Source organism: Oryctolagus cuniculus, chromosome Y, assembly GCF_051225735.1.
Source record: "Oryctolagus cuniculus isolate XC-2025 breed Fujian yellow rabbit chromosome Y, ASM5122573v1, whole genome shotgun sequence".
Lineage (NCBI taxonomy): Eukaryota > Metazoa > Chordata > Mammalia > Lagomorpha > Leporidae > Oryctolagus > Oryctolagus cuniculus.
The window spans coordinates 17,095,731-17,119,614 of NC_142889.1; the positions used below are offsets into that span (position 1 = coordinate 17,095,731).

Here is a 23,884-nt window from a genome sequence, read left to right on the forward strand (position 1 = left end):
ATAAACAGGCAAGCTATTTGTAGTACACCATCAATTGTACTAATGCATGCATCGTGGGATACCCATTATGAGTGGAGAAGGAGAGGTAGAATATTTAGAAAATTATGGCTAAAAATATCCAAATATGACAAAACACAGTTATCTGCCCATGTAAGATAATCAGTGAAGTCTAAGAGGATGGATCATAAAAATCTGCACTAAGAAACATTCTACTAGAGTTAATGTACAAATAAGAATGCACAATCCTAAAAGGAACAAAGAAGTGACTTTCGATTCACCAAACACCTTCAAATAGGATAACAGCTGATTTTTTGTACAAAACAATATCAGTCAGAAGTTAGTGGGTGGCACATTTAAGTCACTGAAAGGGAAACAACCACAGCTATCAGATATGAATTCTGTATTAGATAATGTGACAATTGAAATTGTGTTCCTAGAACGGCCATCAATAAGTGAGAAAAGAAGTTTCTTAGGCTAAAATGAAGGACATTATGCACTAACTAAAATCCATATGAATAAATCAACATCATAGATATTGGTAACAACATAGATATATGTAACAGTCATGCTTTTTTCTTTATGTGTTTACTTATTTTTTCTATGTCAAAGTCCAATGCGAAAAAAAAATTATAAAGCCATGTTGAGGAGTACAGAATGTTTATGACCTAGTGGTGTTAAAGCTGTATTAGTGGACACATATTTAGTAATGGGACCCGAAGCTTTTGTATGTGGGAAGATTTTTAGTGAATATTTTATTTTTACTTTAATGACTGTCCACAGTTCATTTCTTGATATACAGGAGTAATTTGAAATATTCACGATCCACTGGAATTAAAAAGCAAATTTATTTGATGAAACACTAATTTGAAATCCATGTGTAACTTTTTCATAATATGTATTTTCCACAAAACATTAAAGATGACCTACTAAGTAAACTCATTTAATTTCTTCAGTTATCATTCATAATATCTGCCTCTAAGTCACTTATTTTGTAGTAGTCCATGGAAATAGGTTTTCTGGGTACTTTGAGTTGAAAATAATTGGTATTTTAATATAGAGGAAGGAATTAATACAAAATTAAGTTATGTTTGAAGATGGTATGAACAAAAGTAATTTGATGAATCAGAAGGGTTAATACTCAGAACATATAATATTAGGCACTACTATAAGCCACGAAATATTTATGGGCTTAATAATTCAAAGCTCCAAATTAATTACACAGATTCAATAAAAAAGAAAAAAAATATGCTTCCAAATATATCAAGAGAGAAAAATCAACACAGAAATCAGCCATTTTCACTGATTCATTAAAATCTATCTGTATATAAACAACAATGAATGCACTACATGCATATAAATAATGTTAAGTAATTTATTTTAAAGTTTGACTAATTAAGCGTACAAAAAAATGGACAACATTATGACAAGGAAGCAAATAATAAAGTTCCTTTTCAGAATTCAGATATAAGTGTTTAAATAAAAAGATATATATATATTATAAAAATCTGTCATTGTTTCTCTCACAACAGAAATCCAGCATATCATAATTTCTTGGCACTCTAATGACAGTAGTAACCATCAAGTAAAATCTAACAAGTGATTTGTACCTACATGTACATTTCATTAAGATTATTTAAGCTAGGGCTGGCGCCGTGGCTCACTTGGTTAATCCTCCACCTGCAGTGCCAGCATCCCATATGGGTGCCAGGTTCTAGTCCCAGTTGCTCCTCTTCCAGGCCAGCTCTCCTCTGTGGCCTGGCAGGGTGGTGGAGGATGGCCCAAGTGCTTGGTCCCCTGCACCCGCATGGGAGACCAGAAGGAAGCACCTGGCTCCTGGCTTTGGATCAGCATAGCTCCTGCCATTGTAGCCATTTGGGGGATTAACCAATGGAAGGAAGACCTTTCTCTCTGTCTCTCTTTCTCACTGTCTAACTGTATCTGTCAAATAAAAAAAAAGAAAAAGAAATATTAACTCATAATTTAAATAGACTATCCAGAAGGATTATTTTTGTAGAGTTGTGAAAGTGCCAATGAGGAAAAATGATGATTGAAGATAAAATCCTGAATTTGGACAATTATTTCTTGCCAATATTAGGTTAATGCTATAACAAAACAATAATTGAGAACATTGTAAGGAAATGTAATAACTCATAAAAATTGTCAAAATATTGTCAGATTTCTAGTATTAAATTAAGTTCAAATTAAATTTTAATATTAAACTAATCATATTCTACCCATTATCATTAACTTACAGTGATCTGGGGAAGAGGAGTATGTTCCAAATAAAATGAAAAAGGGATTTCTCATGAAACATGATTGTCTACTACAGAAAATCTATGTGAAACATTATCTTGTATACTGTAAATAATTGTGTTTTGGGGGGAAACTGTTATATGTCCAACAACTTATAGTGCAGAAAGTTAAAATAATCAAATGCTGTAAGATTCACCAAAATGTCTAATAAAGTTGGAAGAAATATTTGAGAACCCCCCAAACTAGGAAAGCAAACCAAATAAATTTTTCATGGAAGGAACAAAACTAAGAAACAGATTCTTCATTCATAAAGGACTTATGAAGATGAGAAATCTTTTTGGGGTGTTCAGATTGGAGGGACAAAAACAATAAAACTAACTGCAAACATTCCAAGGTGATATCTCACTATATGAGAAATAATCTTAACTAATTTTTCACACAGAAATAACCTACCAAAATAAAATTTCACATTACATAAGCTTTAGACAGGGGGATTATCTTTAAAACATGTAATTCAATACAATGCAGATGGGAGAATCACAAAATACATGAAAATAACAAGCACCCAAATGAATAAAAAGGCATATTTGGGAAACAGCAAGTAAATTGAGTCTACTTTATATAAAATGTATGTCAAACATTAGACTGAGCCAAAGAAAAAACTACTGAACATAGTTAGTAGAAGTACAATAAAAAGAGAAAATCAATAGAAGTTAAAAATATAAACCTACATATACAAAGGTTAGAATGAAAAGGAATTAAATAATCTAATTGTGTGGATTATATAAAAGATATCAAAGAAGCTAGTCTAAGAATTACTTAGTGTTCAGGTATCCAAAATTGACAAGAAGACACAAATCAGTGAATTCAGAAAAGTGGTAACATCAAAGAAAAGACTTAAATGAGAAAAGGATAATAATCTGCAAAGACATGAGAAAAATCTCCATAGTTTATATATGTGAAAGCAGAAATAACTATTAACAGATCATTGAGAAACTGTCAGTAAAACTAGAATTGGATGCTTAGTTAATATGCCTTCAACAAACAGTAATATGCAGATTACCTTCTGAAGTAAGATCTAAGGATTAGGTAGCAAAAGCAGGAAAAAAATCCTACATTAAGTTTGGAAAGTTTAAGAAGTAATTTCAATACATGGAGAACATTGAACTAAGGGAGGCATTGCCAAAGTAAAAAAAAAAAAAAAGGTTACAAGTAAAAAGACAAGCAAAATTCTACACATTTAAATTAAAATTTAAATTCCCTAATTTTTTGAATATTTAACAGAGTTAGAATTCAGCTTTTCAGATTTGTTTCATCAACTTGTTAAAATTGTCATATCAATCACATTTTTCAGAGTACCAATTATTCTTTTATCAGAACTAAAAAATATCAAAGGACTGGCCATGGCATACACATTTCCCACAAGTCTCTGGACATCCAGGACAACTGGATCATATTTCCACAATACAGTTGAGAAAGATGACATTGTGATATCCACACAGTACATGATCACAAAGAAACTCACCAGGAGCAGGACAGTATGAGTGGCCCTTTTTGCTGGGGAGGTTCTTGGGGTAACACTTATGCTGTGAAGGTACTCACACCTCCCCTGATGATTAGATAAGAAAATCACCATGTATGCACTGGAGAGTAGCATGATTCCTACAAAGATGTTCTGGGACAATGCAAGTGTGAAAAATATTTCCATGATGATAGAATTCATTGAGGAAAGTGAGCAATACTTACTGACATTGAGTAGTTTGGTCATGTTAGAATGAGCTACAGTGTAGATGATCATGTTACTATTGAAAGAAAGGTTGAGGGACCAAAAACAGAAGAAAGCCTGAGTAATATAATTTGTGAGTCCATGTTTAAATCTTGACATGTAGAAGGTGCTGGGGCTGATGGTGATGACTTGGATGATGCTCAAGAGGGATGTAGTACTGATGGAGAGACCCCTCATCACCCTGACCATATAGAGCAAAACCTTACATTTTAAGTCATTTAGAAAATTCAGTGACTCGAACATATCTGCAACCACATGACATGCATGAATTAATGAGAGGCACATAGCAGAGTTGGTAAAGTCGTTGTTGAATTTGCTCCTTAACCCAATCAGCCAATCTGTGTCTGTTAACTGGACAGTTCAGGCCAATTAACATTCAATGTGACTAATGATAAGTGGTAACTTTGCCCTGCCATTTGCCAAAGATAAGTTCTAATATATGCTTTGAATTCCCTGTGATCTTTTGCTGTGAGGTTTCCTTCCTTTACCTTCTTTCATATTGATGCCCATGTTTCTGTGTTTCTGTGTGTAACACATCTTTAAGCATCTTTTGCAGGGCTGGATGAGTGGCAACAAATTCTTTCAATTTCTGTTTGCTATGAAAAGTCTTTATTTCACCTTCATTCACAAATGATAGCTTTGCAGGATATAATATTCTGGGCTGGCAGTTGTTCTCTCTTAGTACCTGGGCTATATCTCGCCATTCCCTCCTAGCTTGTAGGGTTTCTGATGAGAAGTCAGCTGTGAGTCTGATTGGAGATCCTCTGAGAGTAATCTGACGTTTCTCTCTTGCACATTTTAGGATCTTTTCTGTGTGTTTCACTGTGGAGAGTTTAATTACAACGTGTCGTGGTGAGGATCTCTTTTGGTTGTGTTTATTAGGGGTTCTGTGAGCTTCCTGTACTAGGATTTCTCTGTCCTTCTCCAAACCTGGGAAATTTTCTGCTAATATCTCACTAAAAAGGCCTTCTAATCCTTTCTCCCTCTCCATGCCTTCAGGAACTCCTAGAACCCGAATGTTGGGTTTTTTAATAGTATCCTGAAGATTCCTGACAATATGTTTTAGATTTCTAATTTCCTCTTCTTTTCTTTGGTCTGACTGTATCCTTTCCTGTTCTCTATCTTCTAAGTCCGATATTCTCTCTTCTGCTTCACCCATTCTGTTTGTAAGGCTCTCTAATGTGTTTGTCATTTGATCTATTGAATTCTTCACTTCGTTATGATTTCTCATCACTATCACAGTTTCCTGTTGTACTAGTTGTTTCATCTCATTTTGATTCCTCCTTAATATTTCATTTTCACGAGAGAGATGTTCTATCTTGTCCATTAAGGATTTCTGTAGTTCAAGAATTTGTTTTTGAGAACTTCTTAATGTTCTTATCAATTTTTTTGAGATCTGCTTCTTGCATTTCTTCTATCTCATCATCTTCATAATCTTGAGTTGGGGTGTCTTTTTCATTTGGGGGTGTCATAGTGATTTCTTTGTTTTTATTACCTCGGTTTTTGCATTTGTTATTTGGCATATTGGAGATATTTGGTTTCTTCACTGTGGTGTTTTTTTTTTGTTATACTGTGACTCCAGATTAAGTGGACTGTCTGTTTTTGATGGAGCCTTAGAGGCTTGAGGTGGGTGTGGCTTGAGAGCTCTGTTTGGTGTGCCAAAGGTGACACTCCCAGGTTAGGTGTGGTAGATCTTCCTCTCTCTCTCTCTCTCTCTTTCTTTTTTGATCCAAAAGGGAAGTAATTCTGCACAGCTGAACGAAGTTGGAGGTAGTTAGCAGGCAAATGATATACCCACAGGAGCCAGAGATTGGAAACTCTTTCCCGAGGACCACACAGGGAATCTGTTCTGCCCTCAGAGTGGGCTCAAATTCTCCTTCAGTCTCCCACTGGGTTGCCAAAGTTACGGAATTGTAGCATCTCTGAAGAGTACTCACGTGAATTCCGTGAGTTCTCTCCCCCACCATCTCTTTTTTCACAGTCTCAGTTCAGTAGCGCCACAAATTTACTAGGTCCTAATCTCCTGTTAATTCGCCCCACCCAGAGTCAGGTTTTTCTGCTAGGCTCAGGGCCGGTGCAAACCTGAGGTCGCTCTGCTTATGACGTATGTCCAAGATGGCGCCTGCTCTTTGTCTTGCTCGCCCTTGAGAGGTGAGCGGAGAGAGAGAAACCCGTGTCCATATCAGTCACTTTTTTTTCTCTCTCTCTCTCTCTTCTAGTTAGCCTGGTGAACTTTTCCCCCCGGGGTCATTCCCTCTAGTCTCCTCTCTCCACTTGCCTGCTGGTGTCTCGGGCTATTGAGGTTTGGCTCACCTCGCGTTCCAGTGCTGGTGTGTTGAGTCTGCCGCTGGTGTCCCGAACTGTGGGCTCCCACGCTCTCCACGCAGGTCCACTGTGAATCACTCATTCCAGAAGAGTTTCTTCTGCTGTTTCTTCCCCTACTCTTCCTTGAACCTGCAGTATCTCCACTTTTATTAAACTGTCTCTCCCCAGACTATCAGTATGCTCCCTTCCTATTCCACCATCTTGCCTCCTCTAATTTGCTTCAAAGGCTTAATCAACTAGAGCAAAAGCACTATGTATCATAAATGAATAATTGTTCCATAAACGTGTATCTGGCTGGTGCCGTGGCTCACTAGGCTAATCCTCCACCTTGCAGCACCGGCACACCGGGTTCTAGTCCCTGTCAGGGTGCTGGATTCTGTCCCGGTTGCCCCTCTTCCAGCCCAGCTCTCTGCTATGGCCCGGGAGTGCAGTGGAGGATGGCCCAAGTGCTTGGGCCCTGCACCCCATGGGAGACCAGGAGAAGCACCTGGCTCCTGCCTTCAGATCAGTGCAGTGCGTTAGCCGCAGTGCACTGGCTGCAGCAGCCACTGGAGGGTGAAGCGATGGCAAAAGGAAGATCTTTCTCTCTGTCTCTCTCTCTTACTGTCCACTCTGCTTGTCAAAAACAAAAACAAATAAACAAACAAAAAATGTGTATCTGTACCCATGGAACCAGAAAAAGTACCATGACCATATTGACTAGAAGATGAACTATCTCCACATTTCAAGGATCATAATCAATTCAATTATATATTTAAGCAGTGTATGATATTGGTCCCAGTACTTCTTCCATTCATTTATGAGATTGAGCCATTTCGCACCAGACATATGTGTGTAGAGTATTTAAAAATATTTATTTTGGTATATATATATATATATATATATATATATATATATATATATATATATGTAATTATAGTGTCCTCATACGTTATGAGATGTTTGGTGAAAGAGATAACATAATTACATGAAAGCAAGTAGATAAGGATTTCAATATTTTCTTCTCCTGCCACAGTGATATTTGGCTGATTATCCCTGCCTCATTTCTCTCATTTGGTAAATGCCCACCATGTACGGAAACAGACTTGCTCTATCAGATACTCAATTGTTATTTGTGTCTAATGAGGCTTTTGTTAACATACAGTCTGGGTGAGAAAAAAAAAACATGGCTCCTGTGGATGAGCAATAATAGATGAAATATAATCATTTAGATGATTTCTTTTGAAAATGCACATTAATTCCCTGTATCTAACAACTGATAGCTGTCTGCAACATATATGTGTACTCCAAAATATCATATTATTTGTTTGTATTTTAAAGCTAATTTTGTATCCTATTTTTATGTGAAAATCTGGCAGTTGCATCATGGAAGGATCACTGAAGGTGCAATAATATGTTGTCGACATGTAAGAAAGGGAATAGAAGAGTTTGAAGATTGTCACTTACAGTTTGGTTAGGGTGTAGTCAAGGAGAATTGAGTCCTTTGTTAAACAAAGTAAATACTTAAACATATTAACATACAGCTCCGTTCTCACTGGAAGAACTGAAAATCAGAGATTACTGGGGCTGAGAGTGGAGCCTCTGAGCATTCTCAGAGACAGAAAGTGTGGGCAATGCTCACCTTCTTTATCCTGCCTTTCATCTTATATGTCAAAATATTCACTTCATCTTGGATCATGGTGAGGAAAACACCACAATTAGATGAACCTAGACTTTTTAGCCTTCTCCCCATTAACCCTGAGATCTGCTCTGGCTGCAACACACTCACCCAGAGCTCCACCTCCTGGAAAGCTACCACCACTGTCCTCTTCTTCCAGGTGGCATCATGCTTACCTATGGGGACCTCATCAGTGATGATGAGATGTTCTATAACATTTGCAAGATGTGCCTGAAGGTGGAGGGGAAGATGGCCAGTGGGCAGAGGGTAACATTGATGATTCCTTCCTTTGCACAAATGCCTCTTCTGAAGGTCCCTAGGGCAAAGATACTGAAAGCACAGTAATCACTGGTGTTGATGTTGCCATGAACCATCACCTGCAGGAAATCAGATTCACAAAAGATTCCTTCAAGAAGCATATTAAAGATTACCTGGAATCAATGAAAGGCAAACTTGAAGAACAGAGACCAGAAAGAGTAAAACCTTGTATGATAGAGGATGCACAACAAATCAAACATATCCTCGCTAATTTCAAAAACTATCAGTTCTATTTGGGTATAAACATGAATCCACTTGGCATGGTTGCTCTGCTGGTACTACCGTGAGGATGAGATGACCCCATTTATGATTTTCTTTAAGAATGCTTTAGAAATGGAAAAATGTTAACAAAATTGACAACTGCATTGGATCTATCACTGCTTATCAGAACTGGCTGCTACTTGTACCCACACAACACCAGGATTTACAGGAAATGGGACTGATATTATCTCGAGACCTTCATTTATTTTGGCTGTGATTTACTTAGAATGAAGGCATTGTTTTTAAGGGAAAAATTGTCTTTTAGGTTGTCTAAATATTATATGCATTTGAACTAAAAAATATAGATAAATAGACTAGGAACCAAAAGACTAATGATGAAATCTCTGGGCTTAGATTAGGCACGTACATAAAACAGAAGCAGTATGACAAAAAGATGCTGTCTATATAAAATCAAGGGCTACTTGGTACACAAAGTATGTTTTAAAAATATTTACTCAAAAGGCAAAAATATAGACACACACACACACACAGAGGTAGTGAGAGAGCCAGGCATCTCCCATTCACTGGTCACTCCCAGAGATGCCCAAGAAAACTGGCCACAAATAGGAGAGAGGAACTCAATTTCAGTCTCTCATTTGTGTGCCAGGAACCCAGGTACTGGAGCCACTATCTGCTGCTGCCTAGTTGCACCAGAAGCAAGAGGCAGAGGGGTCAGAAGCATATATACAGGACATGAACCAACACACTGATAAGGGATGCAGATGTCCAAGCATCAGCTTAACTCACTGTACCACAATGGTTTCCTCAAGAAACATAATTTTGATAAAGCCTCTTTTCTTATCTTTATGATAATATGAATTATTAAAGTATTGTTATATTATGAGTGGTAACTTTAGGGATATTTGACAAATGAATGTACAATGATGTTATAGTCCCTGTAGATTTAAGAATATAAGTATATATGATAGAATTTACTATTTTATTATGTTAACAATGCTGTCTTCACTACAAGTTTTACCATATTTATTATCAATTTGACCTATGACATTGACAATATTAAAATAATTGAGAATTTTTGATACACCAATCATGGGGAGTAGGTTAATTGCATTCATTGATAAAATGAGTCAGTTTGCATATTCAATTAGAAAAAAAATCCTCTCCACCATGATTAGTTTCACAAAAATAGTTTTTTAAAAATGGACAAATTCCAGAAGAATAAACAGGACAAGCACCCAATAGCATTGAATGAATGCAATGTATCATCTACTTAGAAACTTAATTTAATGTAGATATAGCACAGAGTTGATGAGGAATATGTAATCCCAAACATTGAATTCCTAGTCTCACTGAGAAAAATTGTAACAAAAGTGTCACCACAGAATTGGGAGACAAAAAATATAGCAGAACAAGGTAACAATTTGGGACACCCAAAAATAGTCCATAAAATTGCACTTTTTTAAAACCACCAGGATCAAGTAGACACCAGGAAAGGATAAAACTGTGTTTTACAGAGGTAATAACATGTCACCCCCAGTACATCACACTGATATGGAATTCATAGCCATAGCAAACCGCCATGTCAAATTTATAAAACAATGAAAAATGCTCTAAGTTCCCTGATCAGGCCCATGTTGGGCCCAGGGTACTGGAATATCACCCTCCCTAGGGCATGAATGCAGTTTTAAAATGAAGACTTAAAGACCTAACACTCTGCAATATTTGATCACATCAATAAATGTTTTCTGGTGGTCAGATTTGTTGAAGGGCAGATGCCTATGTGGCCACAAGTGTACATCCCTGCAATTTTGGTTCACTTTATTCACAATATCATGGTTGCCTCCTCTCTTTCTTCCATGTTAAATACTCAAAACTACAGAGAACAGTATTCTTACTCAAGTTAGATAATATGAATAGGAAAGTGGTAATAATTTAGCAATTAAATTGAAATTGAGGAGGGGCTTTTTATACATAAATTTTTTAAAAACAAATGCAGCCTAAATATTTTGAAGGACATCAGAAATGTTGATGGTAGGGATTATTTTTTATCATAAACACTATTCCCTTCATGTGTTAGGAATTATTTTTTTCTGATCTCTTTAAAAATTGTAATTTTAATGAGTGTTAAAATGTTTATTTAAAAAACTAAATACTAAAAGTAAATTTAGGGCCAGCACCGCGGCTCACTAGGCTAATCCTCTGCCTAGTGGCGCCGGCACACCGGGTTCTAGTCCCGGTTGGGGCGCCGGATTCTGTCCCGGTTGCCCCTCTTCCAGGCCAGCTCTCTGCTGTGGCCAGGGAGTGCAGTGGAGGATGGCCCAGGTGCTTGGGCCCTGCACCCCATGGGAGATCAGGAAAAGCACCTGGCTCCTGGCTCCTGCCATCGGATCAGCGCGGTGCTGATCACTGTAATGGATTTTTTTCATGGCCACCTGTTGAATTCATTATTGTTTAATAATAAAAATATTATTGCATGGTTTATGGAGCCATGAGGTGAAACCATCCTAAAATATTCTGAAATATCTTAAAATAGTTCAAAACTTAAGAGAACAAAATAAATATCACCAAAACATACTGAAAATCTAGTATAGTTCCAATTCAAGGACACCAAAAATCACAAATATACTTTTCCAAACCTATTAATTTATGGCCTTAAAAAATTCACAATGTTGATAATTTCAGGCCTAAAAGCATCTGTTCTATTAATGGTGGAGTAACATGTAAGGTTGATAACATGAGCAGACTTATCCTAATGTTCCACTGCAAAGATGCCTGCTTTCCTATAGAACTCACCTGCTCCGGGAGCTCATTCTGTACATGAAACAGAAAGATACTCATCCAGCTAAGTCTCTGATGTTAATCCATTATGAGATGAATCCCCAAGATGTGGTTATAGGGCAGAGATGGCATCAGCTCATCTCCCTCCAGGCCCATAATGTCATTTCTCTTGTGGAAGCAGGACACCTTGGGCTTGGAATTATTAGAAGTAGGAACAAACTCAGGGAAAAGTGAACTTTCCAGGTATCTGGAGACAGCAGAGAGCAGCTGGGTTCCATTCCTCTCACCTACAGACTCATTTCTCCAAGGCAGGCCTGCCTGGACAGGTTTTTATCTCAGTCCTTGTCCACAGATAAAAATAAAACATGTACAAGCCACATCTGATTTCTTAAGCTATCCCCATTGCTCCAGGAGACTCCTGGTGGCATCCCCACTTGTTCTCCTGTGATGTCAAGGTCTAGTCAAGCAGTACTGCATCTGTAAATCAGGAAAATTGCCCCCTCCTCCAATCCTACACAAGAGAAGTGATTGTTTTCCCCAGCAGACATGGCCCTGAGTCAGGGAACCTGAATTAGTTGCAGAATGCAAGCTGAAGTAAGTCAAGTAGGGGGGCTGGCATGGCAAGTTAAAGCCCTGGTCTACAGTGTCATCATCCCATATGGGTGCCAGCTTGAATCCTGGCTGCTCCACATCTGATCCAGCTCTCTGCTATGGCCTGGGGAATCAGTAGCAGATAGCCCAAGTCTTTATTTATTTATTTTTTTGACAGGCGGAGTGGACAGTAAGAGTGACAGAGAGAAAGGTCTTCCTTTGCCGTTCGTTCACCCTCCAATGGCCGCTGTGGCCGTTGCTCTGTGGCCTGTGCACCATACTGATCCGAAAGCAGGAGCCAGGTGCTTCTTCTGGTCTCCCATGGGGTGCAGAGCCCAAGCACCTGGGCCATCTTCCACTGCACTCCCTGGCCACAGTAGAGAGCTGGCCTGGAAGAGGGGCAACTGGGACAGAATCTGGCACCCCGACCGAGACTAGAACCTGGTGTGCTGGTGCCGCAGGTGGAGGATTAGCATATTGAGCCGTGGCACCGGCCAGATAGCCCAAGTCTTTAGAGACTTGCACCCACACTGGAAACCCAGAAGAAGCTCCTGGCTTCTGGATTTGAATCAGTGCAGCTCTGGCCATTACCACTACCTGGTGACTGAACCAGCAGATTATAGACCTTTCTTTCTGTCTCTCTCTATGCCTCTATGTAACTCTGCCTTTCAGATAAAAAAAATAAATCTTTAAAAAACTTAATTAGAAGCTTCAGTATTTCTGAAATAAGTAAACATTGATACTTAGTAAATTTAATGTTATTTCATGAAATATTGATATTTATGTATATAAAACATTGATATAAAAAGGTATAGTCATTTTATAACTATGAATATAGCATGGTAACTTTTTCAATTTTAATATCCTACATTAACTATTTCAGATCATGTGAGGTACCATGTTTTCACAATGCAAATATTATCTCGGTTATCCTTTTGCATATGTCTTTGCTCAAAAATTCATTCATTAATGTTGGATAAGTATCTAAAAGATTAAGTTTCCAAGAATTTTGTCTTTATTGTTGTTTAACACTGTAGTTGAATACTCAGAGTTACATCTTTGTTAGTTTTTTTTAAAAAAACTAATAACTGCACATAAGAAACTTTGATCTAATATACAGTCCAGTCCAGTAAAAAATTATATCTCCTTCTTCTTAGTATGGACTGAGATTAAATTGTATCAATTTAAGTACTATAATATTTAGTCCTGCTGACACTGCAGCTCACTAGGCTAATCCTCCACCTTGCAGTGCTGGCACACCGGGTTCTAGTCCCGGTCAGGGCGCCGGATTCTGTCCCAGTTGCCCCTTTTCCAGGCCAGCTCTCTGCTGTGGTCAGGGAGTGCAGTGGAGGATGGCCCAAGTGGTTGGGCCCTGCACCCCATGGGAGACCAGGAGAAGCACCTGGCTCCTGCCATCGGATCAGTGCAGTGCGCTGGCCGCAGCATGCTGGCCTCGCGGCCATTGGAGGGTAAACCAACAGCAAAAAGGAATACCTTTCTTTCTGTCTCTCTCTCACTGTCCACTCTGCCTGTCAAAAAAAAAATTTAGTCTTAAAATACTTAGAATTTTTGTCTAATTACAGAAGAATTAGTTATATTTCTTGTAAAAATTTTTGTGTCACTGAATGATGGCATAAATTTTGATCATATATAATCAAATGAATCATAACAAAATGTCTGTATGTGTACTTATTTATAATGTGATTTTTTTTGTTGCATACCTTTTGGAATTTGTATGACTATAAATGGTTTTCATTATATAGGAGGATCACTTGTCTTTTAATGATTTATTTACTTAAAAGGCTCAGTGATGGAGAGAGAAGCAAAGACATATATTATACATGCTAAAATGCCTCCAACAGCCAGGTTGTGCCAGGCTGAAGCCTGGAGCCAGAGATTCCATTCAGGTTTCTCAAGAAACAATAATATATGTGTTTTTTACATAACAATAATGTATGCATTTTTTCTTATGTACTATTAAATTATTAACATAAATCATATGGAAATTAAATGTATTTTAAAATTGTAAATTGAAACATAAAAACTGTATATATTTATGTAGTACCATGAGGATTATACATTGGATAATATTCAGATGGGATAAGCATTATCACAGTCCTCAAACATTTATCATTTTCTATTTTACTACATTATTAGGATTTATTGACGTACAAAAATTGAACATATTTATAAGATATAACATAATATTTTGATACATGTATAAAATTTAATGATTAAATTAGGATGATTAGCATCCATTGCTTTATATTCAAGATTTCTTTGTAGTGTGAACATTCAAAAGTCTTCTAGCTATTTAGTTAATTAATGTTAACTATTGTTATTGTTAACTATTGTTACACTATTGTGTAATAGAAAACCGGAAGAATTATTTTACAATAAGGAAAAATACTTTAGAATTCAATAAAAACAAAACTTTATGAGGTTCTATTTACATATTTTTAATTTTTATTTTTTAAAGATTTATTTATTTATTTATTTATTGGACAGAGTTACACAGAAAGGGAAGGAGATGCAGAGAGAGGGAGAGACACACACAGAGAGAGAGAGAGAGGTCTTCCATACGCTGATTCACTCCCCAGTTGGCCACATTGGCTGGAGCTGCTCCAATCCAAAGTCAGGAGCTAGGAATTTCCTCCTGGTTTCCCACATGAGTGCAAGGGCCCAAGGGCTTGGGCCATCTTCTACTGCTTTCCCAGGCCATAGCGGAGAGTTGGATTGGAAATGGAGCGGCTGAGACAGAAACCGGCACCATTATGGGACGCTGGCACTGCAGGTGGCAGCTTTACCCACTAAGTTACAGTGCCAGCCCCAATTTTTTTTTTATTTTTAAGCATTTTTTGAGAAACTTAATTATTTTTGAAGATAATTAAGAACTTGGAATATCTTCTGGTTCTTTCCCAAGTGCATTAACAGGGAGCTGAATCAGAGATGGAGCAGCAGAGCCCCCAAACACTGTCCATGTGGGATGCTGGCACTGCAGGAAATAGTTTTATCCATCTATCCATCCATTCATCATTTGATAAAGAGGCTTGCTTCCATTTCCGGGATGTTGTGAAGAAATATTTATTTAATTTCCTCTAGATATATACTCAGGAGTAGGACTGCTAGACCATATGGTACTTTACTTTTAGAGGAACTGATATACTCTTTTCAATAACAGATGTACTAAGTTACATTTTAATTAAAATATGCAAATATTCCATTTTCTTCACATTGTTGCCAGCACTTACCTTTTACCTTTCTGGTAATGGCCAATATAATTAGAAAAAAGTAATATCATTGTAGTTTTGATGTCCAATTCCCTAATGGTTAGCGAAGTTGAGTATTTTTGCATTACTTGCAAACACTTGCATGTATTCCTTGGAATAATTTCTGAATCAATCAACTCTTCAATTTAAAATAGAATGATTTTTCCTTTCTCTATTGAAGTCCTTACATATTCTTATTATTAGCCCATTCTCAATTAAATAGTTCGTGAATATTTTCTGCCATTGTGTAGATTTTCTCCTCCATTTGTCTTTCTTTTGCTGTGTAGAAGCTTTTTAGTTTTATGAAATCCCATTTGTCTAGGGTTGTTTTTGTTTCCTGTGCTTTTTGCTCCTGATACAAAAAAAAAAAATCTTGCCCATTCCAATGTGCTGAAACATTTTCCCTATGTTTTCATCTATGAGTTACAAGCTTATTTTCTTATGTTTAGGTTTTTAGTATTTATTGAGTTGGTGTTTATATGTATAGAGACAGGCAGGCAGGATGGTGTAGTGGGTAACCAGCATCCCATAGGGGTGCTGGATCAAGACCTGGCTGGTCTACTTCTGACCCAGAAGGAGCAGTGGAAGGTGCCCCAAATGCTGGGGCCCCTACAGTCACATTGGATACCAGAAGAAGCTCTTGGCTCTTGGCTTGGACCAGCCTTCTCTGGCCATTGTGATCATTTGAGGAGTTATCCAGTGGATGGAAGACCACTCTGCCTCTTCCTCTCTCTGTAACTCTGCCTTTCAAATAAATAAATAATTTTTTAAAAGACCCAGCTTCAGTCTTATGAGTATGGATACACAATTTTCCAACCCTCTTTTTAAGACCATTTTTTCCAACATGAGTTCTTAGCAACTTTGTCATAGATCAGTCTTTTGTAGCTGCATGGAATACTTGTAGGATCTCCATTATGCTCCTTCATTCTATATGTTTCTGTTTATATGACAATGGCATGCCATTTTAACTTATACAGCTTTGTAGCACACTTAGAGTAAGGCCTCTGCTTTGTTTTAGCTGGTTTGCTTTGGCTATTCAGGCTTCTGTGATACCACGCACATTATGGTTTTTTTGAGAGGTGATAAAAATGTCATTGGTTTTTTTAGTTATTGCATCGAATTACTGAATTGCTTTAGGTAGCATGAATATTTTAAAATACATTGAACAGGTGGACTGGATATAGAAGACAGTGACAATTCAGCACATCTTCTGACCCTAATACTCTAATACCCCTTGGCTGCTGAGAGCATTGAACCATGATCCAAGGGAAATGACTTTGCATCAAATTTTATTATTGCCTAAACTTCCTTCCAGTTCAATCAGCTGCTTTGAGAGTTGTGTATTTCTCAATTTGTTACCATTTATTAGACTCCTACCATGTGTCAGGAACTTCCCAGGGTCCAGATGTTATAAAAAAATAAAAGCACACCTACCTGTAAACTCAAACACAGTGTGGAAATCAGCACAATAAAGGCTGACTACACGTGGTCAGTGTTAAAAAGAAATTGAAAGCTGAGGTGAACACAAATGTTGGAGTCTCATTGTGCATCCAGGAATCTTTCTTATTTCCACTCTGGGGATCCAGGTTCTACATGTCACTTTTTCCATGTTCTCTGTCATGGAGAGGCCATCAGAGACAGACTAATCTAGTATTCATTTTCAAATCTGGAAACAATTTTGGTAGAAGGGGGTGGATAAATTCAGAATTAAGGCAAAGGGACCTTTCCCTCTTCATTTCATGCTGACTTGCCAAGAGACCTTCTCTGGCCTCTCCTGACTGCTGCTGAGGGGGATGCCAACTGATTTTTCAGTACTATATTTTATGTGCTTTGCTGTGTACATTCATCTCATTCCTCCCTTTTGGTGGCACTGTAGGGCAGTTGTGAATGTACACTTAATGCGAAACTATGTTAGGTCATGGGTTCCTGAGGAAGTTGGCACTGATCCTTCAGTATGTGCAGTCAGGCCTGCCGTAGACCCCCAGGAAATAAGTACTGCAGCTGTGCTGGGGTGGGTACTCCTTATGCTGCAGTAGTTGTGGTCACTGGAGGACAGGTGAGTTCTGTTCAAATGTCCATCAGGTCCCATGAGATCATCTTACTTCTGGAGGACTCTGTGGCACTCACAAAAGCACCACACAAACCTACATATCAGTCAGGTCTGTCTCCCAGAGGACTGACCATGTGCAAGGACAGGATCTCTCCTTCATCCTCACATGCTGTCATGCAGTACCTTTTCTATGAAGCAGAAGTTGGCCAGAATTGTGAGGACCTGCACCAGATTGACACCATCTTCATTCCAGTCAAGGCTACAGAACTAGCTTTGCCCCACCAAGCCCTAATATTCAGGTCAGCCTGAGGAGGAAGAAGATGAAGTGGCCCTTGAGGGAAACATAGGAAGAACATGGAGCACAGGAAATACAGGTTGGGACAGGGGCCCTCTGTGTCCATAGGGCCTCTGGCCATTCCTTTAGATTGCATCTATAAGGCAGTTCAAAACACCATCTTCATGAGTAGAGACAATACTGTTCTAATAATGGATAGGCTGTCCATGGGTGGGCTATCTGTGCACCCACAGCAGCCATCCCCAGAAACTGATCAAATCTGGAGTTCTGGATTGAAAACAGTGCCCTGCAAGGAGTATGAACCCTAGAGGCCAATGCACCTGGCATTGGGATGCCCTTAAGTAGTTGCCCCCTCATGAACCTGGCTCACCCATTCATTGGACAACTGTAACCCCTGTTTCCACCCTCTTATTCCTATCAAACCTAGAGGCAGAGACTGGCACTCCAGAATCTTGGGCATTTCTTTTATTCTGTATCATGTAAGACTCCACCCCCTCTGCCTAGTTCCTAATGCCTTTTCTAGGTTTCTTTTTTTTTTACTTTGGAAATTTATATTTATTAAATAAAAGTGAAATAAATAAATAAACATTACAGTATAAAAATTGTAAAAAATATTTGTAATTAGTGCTTTGCATTGGTGCAGCTGTAGCTGATGCGACCAGTTGGGGAGTGAAGCAGCAGATGGAAGACCTCCCCCCCACCCCACCCCCGCTGCTGGGACATGTTCAGAATATCCTCTGAGTCATCACCCCATATGGTTCAGTAACCTCAAGTTCCCTGTTCTTGCACTTGTCTCCTATTCTGGGATGACATTGGGAAAACACAGAAGACCTCAATCTTCCAAATCAGGCTCCAATTCTCTTCCCAGAATATATTAAAAACAGGTCATTTTCACCTGAAAACCTCCCCTCCTCTGATCCATCCTGGAAAAGTCACTTGTTAGCTCCTTACCTCCATGACCGCATCTCCAGCTATTCCTTAGGCCCTTCAAGATTGCTGTAGCCTGCTGAGGCCCAGTTAGCCACTGGACCTGCACTACATGTGGCCAGGTGCCCTTAGTCTTTGGTCACTGTGGAATGTTTCTGACCAGGCTGGCTCCACTAGGGACAGGGCATGTCTCTCAGGCTGAATCCTCCCTTTATGTAGAAGCAGAGCTTTCAATTATGAAGGCTCAGTGCTGTCCTACACTCAGCTCTGTCCCTGCCAGCCCTCCTTGGTTGATTTCAGGGTCATAGCCACCTCTGCCCTGAGCCTGAAGAGGCTGAATAGTGTCACTGCAGCTGAAGACAAGGTCTGTACATTCAGAAACAAGGAAAGTTTTTCTGAAAATGACATCAAACTTTACATAAGTTGGGGGTGATGACAGTGCAGGATCCACTGCTTGTGTGGTGATATGCAACTGGTCAAAGCATCCTACTTCTCATACTCCAACTGTGCCTTTCATTGGTGACCCTGCAACTAGAATGGATCCTGAATAAACAGTCAGGGAAGCTCAAGGTTTGGGGTTATTAGGGGATTCCCTCCATACTGTTTTTTCAAAGAAGTTCAGGAACTTGTGACTGTGGATTTGGCACATGATGTGTGACTCATCTTCTCTATGTAGTATCCTGGCCTATATCTACTTCTATTAGTGATGATGTCTGCTCATTTATGGGCCATGTTTTCAGAGCTAAACCTTCCTGGAGCTGAAAGGACCAGCAAAGACCCAATGCATCCATAGAAATCCATGTCCCAACACAGATTACATTTAGGGCACACTCACACCCACTCCACAAGATCACAATGAGGAAAGAATGAAATGAACAAGCATATACCCATCACAGAACAGACACTCCTGAGGGATCAGTTCGCATCACCAGTGTCAGCATCCAGGAGAGGCCTGGGCCACACAACTGGGACACTGTACTCAAGTCATCAAAACATGAAGAGATCAAGCTCCACTCACTTAAACTCTAAAATAATCAACTCTGCCAAAGGTGCCAGGTGCTAATAACATGCACCAGGTCAGTAAATCAATTGGGACACACTGGTGGCCTCTGATTGCCACAGGACATAGAGGCATCATAGGATTCTATCAACTCTGTCACAATGGTGCCCTCCAGGATCAACAGAACCTAGGATCAGCCTGATTACTCCTTGAATAATTGAATCCCTTGGAGATGGGTCCCATGGTCTTTCCAATCAATCCAGATATCCATCAACTGATGACTGCATATATAACTTTGGAATACACTCAGCCATAAAAAAGAATGAAGCCCTATTTTTGCAACAAAATGGTATGTGGCAGTTAATATAGAATGCCAAAATATATATAGGAATAAAATGGTCATTTTGGGATACAATTGTCATTTTTAATCCTTGTTTGTACTCCTGTGTAATTGTGGTCTGCCTACTTTTTTCCTGCTGGATACTATAATCAGTGGAAAATTAAGTCTATTACTAAAATGAATTAAAATTATGTATTTGCAAAAACTAATGAAAAGTGGGAAGGGTGGGAGAGGTATTGAGGTAGCAGGGGAGGTGTGGTTGTTGTCTTGGAACTGTAGCTATGGAGTGCAGTCTGCTCACTTTATATTAATAATGTTTTGTTAAAGAGGCATGTTAAGAGGAAACTTATAGGTCCAGGTGAGTCACTGTACTCTATCAACTGCTGCACATGGTCTATAGCTTTCTATCTCCTTAACTTTCTTATCCCACAACCGTGTTTCACACAAGTTTTAAGGCCTTTTCACTTTGAGTCAGTGTCATCACATGTCCCCACATGTCTCAAGCAATTTCCTAAGATTTCTGGATTCTCTGCTTACCCCTGCAGTAACCATTACTGGGGACTCCTAGCACTACAAATTTCTGCCACAAGTCAGGCCTCACACTGCCACTGCTGATCCAGACTATGCCCCTGCTCTGTTCCTGCCCTTCTCTCTGGTTCTGTTGGTGTTGTAGCCTAGGTAGACCTCTTGGGATAAAAGAAAGGTCAGTGGCCAGCTAATCACCACCTATCTGGGACCCCAAGCTGACTTAGCCCATACTGTCTCCAAGAGAAGGAACAAAGACCCTGCATTTAAAGTAGGCAAGGAGTTAAACTGAAAAACACTACAACTTCTCCAGCGCACTTCCTGATACTCACGCAGGTAACACCGAGGATGATGCTGACAATAATTAGGCCATAGCCAGGATGCAGGAGGCAGGAGCACCTGCAGGCCCTGAACCTCCCAGGATTGATATTTGGATACCCCAGTCTGGGCAGCAGCAGGCATCACAGTTACCATCAGAATCTCATCTCCTCCACTCCAGTGTCAGTCTTGTTCACCTCTATTTCCCACAAAGGTAGTAGTCCCAGGCCTCAGCTCCTGCTGCATCTTTGGTGAGCTCTGTTCTCCTGTGGGCTCATGTGTGGGCTTGTGTGTGTATAGGTAAACCCATACACATGACCTCACTACAAATTTATTGTTCCACCTGGGTCTGACTATTCCAAGACAAGCACACAAAAATCCATTTCACTGCCAGTGATTGCACAAAGCTGGATATGAGTGACAGCGAGTGATCCTCAGTTTCCCAATCAGCCATGCCTTGGACATCTTGGTGGTGTAGTTTTGGATAAGACAGTGAGCATAGCACATAGGGAAGTTCCTATGCCTGGGGGGCTAGGATCTCTGTCACCTCAGTCACCACAAGGCAGCAACTGGGACCCTGTGGCATTCAGGAGTTTCCCAGCGAGACCTCCCATTCTCATATGTCCTCCTTTGGTGGAGATGGCCAGCAGCACTGTGGCCAGGGGAAGACTGTAAGGACAGCTGACAGGGTTGCAGTGGCAAAGGAAACAGGCCAGAGGACATGGCTATTGCAAGGTCATGCCACCCTGGCTCCAGAAACAGTGAGCCCCTGTAGCTGTGTTACACAGTGCTCAGACGTGGTACCTCAGCAGTTACTGACTAGAGGCAAACAGGATGTACAAACAGGATGCCCCTGGATGTGGGGTAGCGGTTGTGTAGGATCAAGGGCCAGGGTGGGAAGAGGGTGGCCTTGCAAAGCTGCAGGGTGTGGTACAGAGGAGGGTGAGTCCTGGGAGCTGCAGCTGGTGCTGCAGGAGCTAAGGGGCTTCCTGGACAGCTGCAGTAGTGATGATAGCAGGAGAGGCTGATAAGGGCAGGGAAGGATGATGGGAAAGACAGTGGGAGGATACAGTGGGAGGGGGAGACCCAGATGGAACCACATGGAGGGAGGCAGGGAAGCAATGGATGCAGTGAAAAGGGAGAGTAAGAAAGGAGAGGGGCTGAGCTGGAAAGGATGGACCTGGCAGAGGACAGCAGAGGGAAGATTTGAGCAGGGGAGAGAAGATCAGAGAGGGACATAGCGGGAGGCAGCACCTGGAATCCAGAGCCAGCTCAAGCAGAGAGCACAAAATTCCAGACTAGAAGCCCCTAGATTTTTAATTTGCATTCCTTGCTCTTCATATTTCTTAGAACACATAGCACTAATCATAAATAAACTGTCATTAACTTGTCTAACCCTTTATTTGTCCTCTCATTTAAGCTGTTTTTATCTTGAAATCTTTACTTAATGTATAAAGCTCCAGTATAATTTCTTTCCCTTTACAATAAAAAAGGAACCATTGCCATTGCTGCACACTGTTGTCATAACCAGTCATTAACCTTGTCAATAACCTTGTCAATAACCAGTTATTCCCCCACTTAAAAATCTGTTACCCATATTAATAAATCTTAATAAAATCAGTTATGCTCCCATCAATCTATTGAGTACTTATATAACAATCTTACTTGGGTAAATGAAAAAGTTACCCAGGACCACCTTTTGGGATTGTTACTTTTCCAAGTCTTCTCTGATATCTCAAGGTGTCTGTCTTCAAATAAATCTGGTCACCCTTTGCCAGTGTTTTTGGCAAGATTCTACTCATTCAATAGTATTGGAAAACCTCATGATACAATCTAAGCCCTCATTCTCTGTTTTTACTCTATATTATCTTGGTTCTTTGATGCACGTACTTAATTTCTTCAACTGTACCTATTGTTAACACCATCATTGCAATATCTCATAAAGCAAGTAAGACACCTACAAGTTCTAGTTTCTAATTTTGTGTTTTTGAGGCCTCAAATAACATCTGAGTGAGCAAAAATTCTCTACTCCCAGGTGTCTCCTGTTTTCTGGCCTGACATGAGGTACAGGATATTGATTTCATGGTGGTTTCAATGTCAAAGTTGTTTGCTTTTTCAAGAATTTTTTAAATAGCTGTTACTATCATTTCTTTTCTTTCTTTTCTGTCTTTGTCTTTGGGACAGTTAGATACCAGGAGGTGCCTTGTCTGCCCCATTTTTCATCACTTCATCAGTCTGATCATCTTCAGTCAGAAACCTCTTGCTCCCACCAACATGACCCACCTTGGGCAGCTGCTTGTTCTCCCTGTGCCAAAGTTGTTGGTGACCTCCAGGTGGCATGATATCTCACCTGAATTGTGCTATCACTTCAGGACAGCACCTCTGACAGGGATTCTGTGACAGTGTGTCCATGTGGGGCTGTGGTGGGGGATGAAGACAGGTTGCCATGGTGCTGTTGATAGGCTGGGAGACACAGCTAGGGTAAGTTTGCACCACCTGAACCAGAAACACTGTGAGGGCCAGGGCACAGATGTGTTGCAATTTCTCTAAGGGCATGAGTGGCTGCTGCTCTGGCAGAGGCCAACAGGACTCATGTTATCTGTGCACTCTGGGCCAGATCAGGGTAAGGACAGTGTCCCTGCAAAACCACAGAACATGCAACAGATGATGGGGCCCTGGGAGCCTCAGTTCGTCCTCGAGGTGGGGGCAGCCTGTGAGGCTGACTGGGGAGATGCTTATAGGGGTGGTGGGCAGATGGATGGAAAGAGGTGAATAAATGAGTAGGACAGGGTTAGGACACTGGAGGGATGGGACAATGACAAGCAATACAGAGCCAGGGAGGCTGGAGAGCTTGGAAGCCAAGAGAGCAGATGAAGAAAGGAGAGGGACCAAGCTGGAGGGGAAGGGCCTGGGAGAAGCAAGCAGAGTGGAGACATGAGTGGGAGCCAGAGAGCAAGGACACTATAGGGAAGGGGGTGGGGGAGGCAGGGTCCTGAGCCAAGCTCCAATGTGTCACCTCCCATTTTTATCCAATTTATGTTCCTCTATCTTCACATTTCAGGAGCTGCCAATGGGATCAGAGAGAGGCTTGAGATGGCTCTGCCACTGACACCAGACACTACAAGTACTATTTAAACCTGGTATAGAAGACTTCAAAACAATGTGATTAGGATGTTTGATTACCACTGAAGGGAAACCTGGATTTACTTGTTTTCTCAATACATTAATAA

The 23,884-nt window shown here is 40.0% G+C and overlaps 1 protein-coding gene and 1 pseudogene across 1 annotated transcript; one reads left to right on the forward strand and one right to left on the reverse strand.

Annotated features, from left to right (window-relative positions):
- Positions 1–3,568: 3,568 nt before the first annotated feature.
- Positions 3,569–4,216, reverse strand: LOC149119295 (vomeronasal type-1 receptor 90-like). The gene has a single exon (XM_089325309.1). It carries the CDS (start codon positions 4,214–4,216, stop codon positions 3,569–3,571), a length of 648 nt encoding a protein of 215 aa, XP_089181435.1.
- Positions 4,217–8,189: 3,973 nt separating this feature from the next.
- LOC149119296 (translationally-controlled tumor protein-like) lies at positions 8,190–8,687 on the forward strand (annotated as a pseudogene).
- Positions 8,688–23,884: the final 15,197 nt, after the last annotated feature.